General features: G+C 43.1%; 1 protein-coding gene across 1 annotated transcript in view; it reads right to left on the bottom strand.

The window, feature by feature from the left end:
* Positions 1–1895: 1895 nt before the first annotated feature.
* Gpr143 (G protein-coupled receptor 143) overlaps positions 1896–11728 on the bottom strand; it is a 30186-nt gene continuing 20353 nt past the window's right edge. The window contains exons 7-9 of the mRNA XM_052712183.1: positions 10404–10521; positions 9638–9875; positions 1896–2277 (exon numbers count right to left, since the gene is read on the bottom strand). Of these exons, the coding sequence (XP_052568143.1) occupies positions 2183–2277; positions 9638–9875; positions 10404–10521 (451 nt within the window). The 3' untranslated portion in view covers positions 1896–2182. The remainder of the gene's footprint in view (positions 2278–9637; positions 9876–10403; positions 10522–11728) is intronic.

Here is an 11728-nt window from a genome sequence, read left to right as displayed (position 1 = left end):
AAGAATAGCTCAGACTCCCACAGTGTGGAGCTGGAGACATGGCTTAGCAGTTAAAAGCATTTGTTGCTCTTACAGAGGACCTGTATTCAGTTTCCAGCACCCACAATGGTGGCTCACAATAATCTATAACTCCAGTCCCGGGTGATCCAACACCCATTTCTGACCTCTGTGGGCACCAGGCATAGACATACATGAAGGCAAAGCACTCACACACAACAAGACAATTCTTTTTTTAAAAAAACGTGTGTGTCGCTGTATCATTTATTTGTCTACTCCCTCAGTGATCTGGAATCAACACATTTGATGCGCATGATTCTGTCTGTAGGGCCTAATTCTGTCTGGCAATTGGCTACACAGTGACCTCTCAGCACAACCCTGTCTCAGTTCACATGGGCAAATCTCCAGTCCATGAGGGTCAGGTGGGTAATTGGGAAGCATTGTCTTGACTGGATAGCAGAGCAATAAGGGATCTTGTTGAACCTGACTCAACAATGCCTGTCAAAGGAAAATTGAGGATGGAGACAGCTCTGGAGGGGGGCGATCTCTGCAGAACAGGTTAGAGGTAAACTAGACAGAACCAGCTGAAATCAAGTAGCAAGGCTGGCCCCAAGAAGATAACAGAGAGCAATGAGTGCTGTTCACACTCTCATGCTGGACATTAGACCCACCCCTAGAGGCACACACCAGCCCAGACTGCTGCCAACATCTTTTGCAGAGGTGCCTCTAATGCCTATCTCCTGATAGGCTTGCAACTCAAGAATGTGGAGACACCTGAGACTGGTTCTGTTTACATGTGTCTAGCTGCAATGGAGGCTGGAACACCAAATAGTTACCTCTGTCCTTTTAGAATGATGTGGGAGGAAATACCCATACAGGAGAGGCTCCTGATGCTAGGGGAGGGGTCAGACAGAATTCTACTGAGATTAAAAATGCAGCTGCCGCTGGGAAATCTCTCTTTAACATCTCCTTCAGAATACTGAGCAAAGTGAGTGAGGTCTGTCAAGGAAGAGGCATCATTACCCAGAAATCACTAGGCAACAGCTACCAGAAGCAGAGTCACACTGTGTTGGGAAACTACCTATAGTTTTGTGACCTCAAAATGACACATGCCAAAGTTTCACCATCTTTTGATAATTCTAAAGGGTCCTAATGTAGATAGGTTAGAAGATGCTACATGGCAGAATTGTCTGTGATGTGCTGAGAAAGTATTTGTTGCTTTTCTATATACATACTAGAGTGGCTTGTACCCCTAGTGCATGCTGCAACATTTTTGCAAAGAACAAAAGAGAAAACATGTGTATCTGTGTGTGTACATGTTGTATGCATACAGATAGATATTTAGATTTCTTTTTCCAGAGAGACAAATGGCTAGATTTTTTTCCTCTTTTTTTTTGTTTGTTTTGTTGGTTGGTTGGTTGTTTTGGTTTGGTTTTGGGTTTTGTGATGAAGACTTAGTAGCCCAGGGCTGGCCTTAAACTCCCTAGGTAGTTCAGGATGTCTGTGAACTCAAGCCAATACTCCTGTCTCAACTTTTGTAGTGTTACATACATGAATTACTGTGCCCAGCTACATGTATTACCTTAACTGAGGGAAAGGTGGGCACACAGCAATGATCATAGCTCCAGGGAGTCCTTAGGCTATGTTACTGCTTGACACAGCATAGGAGGGACAGCTATATGGAAGATATGATGCACTCCCATCCTACTGGGACTAGAGAAAGACCTGCTTCATACCTCCCAGTGATCCACTCCCAGTCTGTTCTGTTGGCCTTATCTGTGTCCCACACCACTCAAACCTTCCAGAAGACCACTGACTAGAGGTTGTTTGGATAGAATCCACGTCAAAATGGATTTAGTCACAAAGACTTTATTTAACTATTTTCTCAAGGACTTGGATCTCACACTTAGCATTACAGCTGGCTTCAGAAAAAGTCCAAATGGTTATTAAGAGTCAAGAGGTGACACTGAATGTTCTGGAAGGAATTTTCATTTCCAAGTTCTGGTGTGTTGCTTGTCCTAGCGTAAAGCGCGTCTTCAGGGAACTCCATTGTGGTGACCAGAATAGGATTTGGAGGATGCTACATTGTGGCAGCACTGTGAAAGGAAGGAAGGCAGGAATACAATCCAAAACGATGAGACACAGAGCCTGAAAAGTAGGGGTGTCTGACCCCTACCCCATGCCCTCAGAGGTCCCCCTGAGCTTGGGAAATGGAGTCAACTTCCTTTATGTTGCAGGTCCCAGTTGCAGTATGGATTTCAACAGTGCTGGCATCAGAACCTGGAGAAGAAAAGAAGCAGGCTGTGTTGGAGCTGAGGTCCCAGAGGGCTTTGTCTTGTTTTATTGGCACAGGGTCACAAGTAGACTCAAACTTGATACATAGTCAAGAATGACCTTGAACTTCCAATCCCCCTGCTTCCCCTTCCAAAGTGCTAGAATAACAGACATGTACCATCATATTAATTTTATACAGTGCTGGGGACTGAACCCAGGGCCTTATGCTAGCTAGTCAAGCAGTCTACTAACTGAGCAGTGTTGCCAGCCCCTAGAAAGCCTTCCATCAACTTCAGAAAATGTTTGTAGTACTCAACAACGAAATGAGATTTTTGTCTTTCTTTTTCTTTAAAGAAGAAAGGAACGGAGGGAGGGAGGGAGGGAGGGAGGGAGAGAGAGAGATTGAGAATCTTAGTCAAACCTTAGCATCTAAAGTCTAAGGCCAGGTGTAGCTTTAATCCCAGCACTTGGGAGGCAGAGGTAAGTAGATCTCTGAGTTCAAGGTCAGCCTGGTCTACATAGCAAGCTCCAGGACAGCCAGGGCTACACAAAGAAACTCTGTCTCAAAAAAAATAATTACTATGTATATCGCCTCTGTGTGTGTGTGTGTGTATAAAAAGGAGGGGGAAAACCCTCTGTATCATCCCTTACTACATTTAATTCATTCATTCAGAGAAAAAAATGGAATAAACTTTAAAGAATCATTTCAGGCAGCTGACACATGGTTCCTGAGGAAATGTGACAGTTGAATTAAGGTGGCCCTAGAGCCCTGGATGCATCCTCTGGGAAGTATAAACAAAGGACAGAGTCCATTCACAGGAAGCTGTGACATAGACAGTAGGTCCTCCTGCCTGGCTACCTGCACTCAGCTCCAGGAAGCCCCAGAGGGAAGGAATCTACGCCCTCTGTAAAACTCCCTCTTGTCCTCACATACAGTGCCACCAGTCTTAAGGTTGCAGTTCCTGTCCTTCAGCACCTGGAAGTACCCAAAACAGCCTCTCCAACCTTCAAAGGTTGTAATTTAAACGCATATCAAGACCCAACATAAAACAGCACATGCCTGATAATGCTTTGCCAAGCCAGTTTCCTTGTTGTGGTCATAAACTGGGGCCGTAGATGCAATGACTAAGTGACAAATGATGTTTCTCATATGGCATAGTGCACACATCCAAATAAGCTCTAAGTTATTTGGTGTTCATTTCTTGCGAAGCTGAAGGTGACCTTTCTCACTGGCCTTCATGTCTGGGACCTGTGAGAGCACACGCATGAGTGCACATGAGAGCAAGCTAGCTGTATTTTGTTTCTAAGAGCTATTGCTAGATTTTCTTCAGAATAATGAATTTTGTAGCTGTTCACATTCTCTCTACAGTTTCCAGCTAAGAAGCTCAAAGGCAAACAAGTAGCCTAAGTAGCCTCACGTGGTTCATTTCCCCGGGCTTTCCTTGGATCTCAGCATTGTTCTCTGGTATGTTCTATTTTCTTACTAATCAGTTTTTCCTTTGTTTTAGAATATGACATGTCTTACAGAAAGCAGTCCCAACACAGTAAAAATGGTGGGGAAGTGAGCTCAATAAGCAAGATAAAATAAAACGTTCTCATCAAGGGTCACCCTGCAGGTCTACTTAATCACTTGACTAGCACTCCTTCCTTCCGGATAGCAAAATCCTTTGGAACAAACAGCAGACTTATTCTTTTGCTCCCAAAATACCCAGGAGCACTGGCTATGAGCCAGGATATAAACTGGGCATGGAGAATTCAAAGACGGAAGTCAGGAAGCAAGGAAGCCTTTCCCAGTATGCACAGGGCAAGTGACTGCCTTCCAGTCTCTAAGCCTTACCAATGGACTTGGCTTACTTTTGCAGCCTCAGCTGTCACTTCTATCAAACTCAGGCATACTGATCTACCTACCCTTCCCCTCCTCCTAAAGACATGGTCCTACAAAGGGCCTTTCCACAGCTCTTTGTCTGCCTGCAAAGCATCTCTCAGTTTTCTCATGACTCTGCCTTGTATTTTATTTCAGGTCTCAATTCAAATGTTACCTCATCCATAGGTAACTTCTGGGTTACCTGATCAAAAACCAGTCCTCCACCCCTCTCCCTGACTAGTGGCTCCTATTCTTAACAAATTACGTATTGAACTCAGAGCCTTGCATGTGTTAAGCAAGCTCTTTGCATCTGAGTTCTATCTCCTGCACCCTGATCAGTTCTGGTTCCTAGTATTTCTCACTACTTGGATATCATATAACATAATTACTGTGGACTTTCTGTAGTTTTTTTCTTTCTTCTACTAGAATAGAGTACTCAGTAAACATAGTGAGTGGATACAGTTGGGTCAATGCCTCAACAGTAGTGAGATGAGCCCTTGGAAGCTGGAGCAGTATTAAGACTGATGACCTAAGGAGGGCAGAAAGAATAACAATTTGGACAGAGGCAAGCACCATATTGCAGGATTACTCTAACGCACATGAGTCACTCACTGTGGCCTGTTAGGGAAACAGCAGCCAGACCTTCCCCAGGGGCAGATACAGATGAATCTGAGAGGAGTGATGAAGACAGAGCAAATGTGATCCCCTCAGAGAATCTAGAGAAGGGAACAAAGGAATGTTTGGCCACGGACCTTACAGCCAGGCCCTGATTTGAGTGTGGGTGCCATCATGAGTAATGGAGGAAAACCATCTGGCTACAGTGGCCCGGCACCAGCTGGGAAGGCTTTTAAGAGCTTCCAGAATAGCACTGCTGCAGGAGGGGCTGGCTGAAGGCACTTGAAAAAGATTTGATTCTCACAGGGTCACCCTGGTTATGAACTCATCTTGGGTGCATGAGAACTCATGTGGGATTTTTGTGGTTTTGTTCAAAAAGACCCAGCTGGGTATCATAAGGTGGCTTGTGATCAAGGTCTTTGCTGAGGATACTCCCACATGACTTCACACTTGAGGACAAACTCCAAGTCCCATGGCTTTAGAGAGTGTCCGGTCTTTCATTTCCTTCCCCCATCTCTATACAGAACAGTGATGCATAAGAACTCTCTCAAAGCCAAAGCTGCAGGAATAAAGCCACCTGAACCTAGCTCCATCTGTCCTAAGTCAGATAAGGGTTTGAGCTGTGAACTCTAACAAGCCTGGGTAACCTTGGGTTTTCTTCTCTGTCTTACAGGTCTCCATGAAGAGAAGGAATTGATAGATCTAGACTCTGGAGATGGCTGGAGAGATGGCTCAGAGGTTAAGAGCACTGACTGCTCTTCCAAAGGTCCTGAGTTCAATTCCCAGCAACCACATGGTGGCTCACAACCATCTATAATGAGATCTGGTGCCCTCTTCTGTACATATAATAAACAAATAAATCTTTGGTTGTTTGACTCAAACTGTTTGGGGGGCACCCAGGCAGGGGGATCAGGATCTGTCCCTGGTCTATGGGCAGGCTTCTGGAATCTGGTGCCTGTGGTGTGACACCTTGCACAGCCTTGGTGCAGTGGGAACGGGCTTGGACCTGCCTAGGCTCAGTGTGCTGGGCTCTGCTGACTCCCCATGGGAGACCTCAATTTGGGGGATGTGAGGATGCGGGGTGGCATGGGAAAGAGGGCTTGGGGTGGGAGGAGGGGGAGTCTGTGGATAGCATGTGGAGTGAGTAGAAAAATTCTTAATAAAGAAAAAAAGACTCTGGAGACAGTTCAGCATGGCTGCTACGGTACTGACTAGTTCTCCATTCATAGTCTGCCGACATCAGGTTACCATGACTTCAAGATATCAAACAACTAAACCCCAGAAATGGTGTTCTGCATCATCACAGGCCTGGAGCAATAGGACCAAGCAATGGTAGACATGGTTCTTTTTATAATGTAATAATATTTCATTAGATAAATATACATCCTTTACCAGAAACTTCTAAAACTAGACCAAATTAAACCTTTCCTCTTAAGAGTTGTTCTCAGAATTTTTGTTACTACACAGAGAAATAATTAAAACATTGCTAGACCATACAGGACAATATCAACCAAAAAGATGTGGAAATCTTTTAAAATGCACAATAGTATGCTAAGAAGCAAAACACTTAGGTGATTTACTTTCTGCATACCAGCCCTTTTTGTTCCTTGCAGAACATGTGTGCAAATTCCTCCACAGAGTCACCATACAAAATGGTGGTCACTTTATCTTAGGATTTTAATTTTGCTATTTTCAGGGTAAGGAAGTGTCAACTCCACTTCATACTTTTACAGGAAATGTTTTTGGTTAATTTTTCCAACTTACTTTGTGCCTGAAGAATGCCTCAAAAAGTTTATCTCACCCAGCAGATAAGCAAACAATACATTACTGTGGGCTCTAAACTGACAGCTGCCTTTTATTCCTTTTCTTTTAATTAATTAATTAATTGAACAGATTCTATTGTCATTGTTTTCCTTTGTATATTTATAGTGCTGGGGGTGGAACCCAGGGCCTTGTACATGCTAGGCAAGTGCTCTATTACTTAGCTACACCTTCATCCTGATAACTGTTATTTTTACAGAAATTCTTTTGCTTTCATTTGCTTTCCTTTTCCTCCAATTTTTTTCTCAAATCAATATTTTCAATGATTGCTCCATTAATTCAGTAGAATAATAATTTTAACTACTTTGAATTTGTCCAGTAAACTATGAGGGCAGTGTTTATGGTCACTGCTGCAAACCCATGACATGACACTGTTCCTAATACATGGCCTGGTGGAGTTCTTTACAGTCAACAGTAGTTGATTTAAAAAAATTATAAAATGAGTATATCTATACTATGAAATATTACTGATCTAAAAAAGAATTGTGTACTGATGTTTGCTACTGGATGAACTTTCAAGATTTTAGGCTAAGAAGTCAGACAGAAAAGTGCAAATATTGTATAATGGGACTTATAGGAAATGTGCAGAACATTCATATATGTAGAAAAATTAGTGACTGCCAGGAATGAAGAGGGCTGAAGATGTAGCTCAGTTGGTAAAGTGCTTGGCTAGCATGCAGATAGCCCCAGATTCAATCCCAGCACCATGTAAACTGAGCATGGTGGTACACTCTCCTAATCCCAGCACTCACACGGTAGAGGCAGAACAATCAGGAAAAGTCAGCATCAGCTGCAGAGTGAGCTTGATGTCAATTTGTGATACATGAGACCCAGGCTCAAAAAAAAAAGAATGGGAAATGTAGCCTCCAAGTGATAAGAATATTCTGAATTTAGATAGTGGGAACATCTACACAGTTTCATGAATATAGCAAAATGCACTAAACCGTTTAAAAGATAAATTCTATGGTATTTGGGCTGTATATCACAATGGACTGTCTTTTTTTCGGGACTGTAGAGGGGTTCCAGTCTTCCTTACTATGCCAGAACCTCTTCCTTTGCTTTGAAAGAAATTGAGACAGGACTTAGGGTGTGGTTCTGTGGTGTAGCAATAATCTGCCATTGGTAACGCACCGGGTTCCATTCGAAGCACTATAAAAAGAGGAAAAAAGATCAGCAAAGAAGGGATCCTTAAGACAGCAGCCATTATGAACAATGGCCCTGTTTATTTTCCTGTTGGACCTTTGTTCATTTTTAAAGACTCTGAAAGCTTTCAGCCTATGAGCAACAGTCCTAGGCAACAGCTAGCTGGAAGGAATAGAAACAAGAAGGGCCTTGTTAATTCTGTTCGAGATGGGAGAGGTAGGGTGCAGGGACCAGATGCAGTGGGATTTATTGTTAATGTAGGATTTTATTATAGTGTCAAAAATCGCTCAGTTGTTTTGAGCCATCAGGATGGGAATTCAAACACACACAACTAATACTAGGTGGAACTTTTTGCCTCCTGCCCCAGGTTCTATCAGTAACTTGGCATGCTGACAGCAGTCTGAACTTGTATGTCCCTGTCCTTCATGAACTACTGGGGCTATATCAGAAGCCTAAAGGCTGGGGTATGACTGGGGTTGTAGTAATAGCCCAGCATGGATGAGACCCTGGGTTCCATTCCAGCACAGCCAGAAAAAGAGAAAGAAAGTCCCAAAACACAAGGTTTCTCCATCTTTTAGGTCCAGCCAAAAGAGCTTCTCTGTTTCTTCTAGAGCTCTCCAATACAACCATTCAATACCAGTTCAGGGCGTCAGGTCATGGATTTATCTACATGTTTTCTCACTCAGACTTGTCCCAAAAATGAATCTTCTTCCACGTATTGAAATAGCAGGAAAGAAAAAAAAAGATAGAACTCCTCTAGCCAATTCCACACATGTTTCTCAAAATACACCAAAGTTGTTTGGTAGAGCTGTGTCTTGTCTTTGGACATGTGTGTGTGTGTGTGTGTGTGTGTGTGTGTGTGTGTGTGTGTGTGTACATGGATGTGCATGTACCCCAGACAACCTGTTCAAAAATGCAAGTTTCTTTAAGCTTTTGCAAAGGAGACATTTTCTGACCCAGGGGACATTATGCCCACAGAAGACATTTGTTAATGTGTAAAGAGCTTTTATTGTCACACTCTAGTGAATTGAGATCAAAGAGGATGCTAAACATTCTAAAGTGCATAGCACAGCCTGCAGAATGTAGAAGCAGCTAGCTAAGAATAAGGTGGTGCTCTGGAAACAGTATGTGATAAGGAGTGTAGCATCAAAACCAGCTATTTCTACCCATTCTCTATGGGCCAGCTGAGAATGGGCAGGATTGTTCTGATGTACCTGAGTAGGTTTGTTTAGATTTATTTTTATTTATGTGTATCTATGAGTACATGTGTTCAGGTGCCCACCCAGACCAGAAGAGGGCATCAGATCCCCTGGAGCTGGGGTTACAGGCGATTGTGAGTAACCCAATGTGGGTGCTGGAAACTAAGCCCCTGAGTGTTTTTAAACCTCTCTCCTTCGATTGCCAGGAAATTATAGCAACCAATTAGCTGGACATAGTGGTATATTCCTGTAATAGCACTCAAACAGCTGAGGCAGGAGGACTGAATGTTAGAGACTAGCTTTTGTTTCATAGTGAGATTTTGTTTTAAAAATAAGGGACTGGAGAACTGGCTTAGTGGTTACGAGCACTGGCAGTTCTTCTAGAAGAATCACGTTCAATTCCCAGCATCCACATAACAGCTTACAAACACCCATAAATAACTCTAGTTCCAGGGGGTTCTGGCCCCACCTTTCGGTTTCCATGGGCACCAGGTATGAATGTGGTGCACAGACATACATGCAAGCAACAACCATACACATACAATTAAATAGATTTCTAAAAGAGGAGAGGTGGATAAATAAATAAAAAATGAAAAGAAGTGCAAGAGGAAATGCAAGAGTATAGTGACATGTAGGTTCCCATCTGCACCTCCCAACTTAATGAGGGACTTCCAGGAGGCCCTGGGGGCTCTGCAGTTCACCTCCTTTGCCAACAGGGCATTACCTTCAGACAGAATGCTCAGCACCTCATCAGAAGTGTGCCCTCCAACACACACCACCTTCCTGGGGTTTTCATGGGGCACGCAGGAGCCCACAGGGGACTGGTATGTGCCCTCGGCAGCTGAGGCAGTCATTGCTTCCCACTGAATCACCATCTTGGGAGGGTGGACATCCAGGTTGCACCCTGTCCAGCCATAGAAGGCTAGAGACAAGAGAAGTCCTTGGGCTGGATTCAGTATTCCCTGGGAAGGACGGCAAAAGGACACATGGAGGTCAAAGGAAAAGTGACAACCTTTGGTCAACATAATACGTTCCATCCTGGTAAGCCCAGTGGCTGGTCTTCCTCTGAAACACTCATAAACATAAAATAAACTATCTAATTTTAAAACAAGCAAAAAAGAGTAACAGTTTGATACTGTAAGTTAACTTCAAATGCTTCATACTCTAGGCCAGAGCAACTTAACAGAGATTGCCTAGTTTTTATTCATTCGTTTATGCATTCACTCACACACTCCCTCACTCATTTTGCAGTGCTGATGATCAAACACAGAAACCCTTGAATGCTAGGCTCTACCATCAGCTATATCCCAGCTCTGAGCCTATCCAATAATACAGTGACTGAATCTAGCTTGGCATTACACCAGGATGATAGAGATAATCCAAAAATCTTGCACTGGTTATACATTTATACATTTTACTTCGAATGTTTTTTTTTTCCATATTGATTTTCTTTTTTTACAAGAAGAAAAAATAAGTCTAGATTGGCCTACCATAATAAACCATGTGGTCCTGGCTGCATTCTGGATGCGTTTCAGAGAGCCCCCACGGATATCTGGTTGCATTTCAAGGTAGAACAAAAGACTTTCATTGATGATATTGGACAACCAACTGATGGGAAGAAAATGGTCCACAGGTAAAGAAAGCACTCAGTGAAATTCATTGTGACTTTCACCATGGTCTATATGTACCAGTTTTTGGTAGCAACTTGACCACTTTTGTGGGAAGGAATTGAGTTGTTACCAAGACCTTAAGAAGTACAAATCCTTCTCTTGGTCTAACACAGACCTCAAATAGTCCTCCTGGTAGAAACACTCCACATCACATCAAGGTGTAAAGTTTAACCCTCTATCAAACCAGAACTCATTCTCCATAAGAGAGGTAACCTAAAGACTTTCTTTCTTTCTCTCTTTTTCTTTTTTTAAATTTTATTTTATTTAAATAACATTTTTTCATTTATTTTACATACTGACCACAGTTTCCCCTCCCTCCTCTCCTCCCTGTTTCCCCTCCCCATCTTTCTTTCCTTTTTCTTGAGAAGTAACCTAAACTTTTGATGGAGACCAAAATGCTATTTTGATATTTTATGCGGAATTTGTGTGTACCTGAGAGATGATGCATGCATGCTTGGGGGCAGGGGCAGGGGGAGGGGGAGTCAGAGGACATCTCTAGGAGTTAGTTCTCTCCTGCCACCTTGTGAGATGCAGGAATCAAATCAAATCAAGTAGTCAGTACTGAGCATAAGCACCTCTACTTACTGAACCATCTCATTAGTCCTGTGGTAATTTAAAGGAGAATGGCTTTGGTAGGCTCATCCATTTGAATACTTGACTCCCAGTTGGTGGAATTATTTGGGAAAGGTTAGGAGGTGTGGCCTTGTTGAAGGGGGAGTGTCACTGGTGGTGAGCTGTGAAGTTTCAAAAGCCCACAGCGTTCTCAGTGAGACTCTTTGCTTCCATTTTGTGAACTGGGATGTGAACTTTGAGATGCTGCTCCAGTGCATTGCCAGTCTGCTTGCTACCATGCTCCTTGCTATGATGGTGAAGAACTCCTATCCTTCTCTCTCTCTTTTGTTTTGTTTTTTGAGACAGGGTTCTCGATAGCTTTGGAGACTGTCCTGGAACTTGCTCTATGGTCTGGCCTTGAACTCACAGAGATCCGCCTACCTCTGTCTCCCAAGTGCTGGGATTAAAGGCGTGGGCCACCACTGCCTGGCAAACCTTTCTTTCTATAAATTGCCTTTGTCATGACTTTTTTTATTACAGCAGTAGAAAAATACTTAAAACAAGTCCTTATGTGGAATTTTAAAATGTCAGTC

Source organism: Peromyscus californicus, unplaced genomic scaffold (genome assembly GCF_007827085.1).
Source record: "Peromyscus californicus insignis strain IS unplaced genomic scaffold, ASM782708v3 Scaffold_10__1_contigs__length_136768540, whole genome shotgun sequence".
Classification (NCBI taxonomy): domain Eukaryota; kingdom Metazoa; phylum Chordata; class Mammalia; order Rodentia; family Cricetidae; genus Peromyscus; species Peromyscus californicus.
This window is presented reverse-complemented; position numbering and strand designations above follow the sequence as displayed.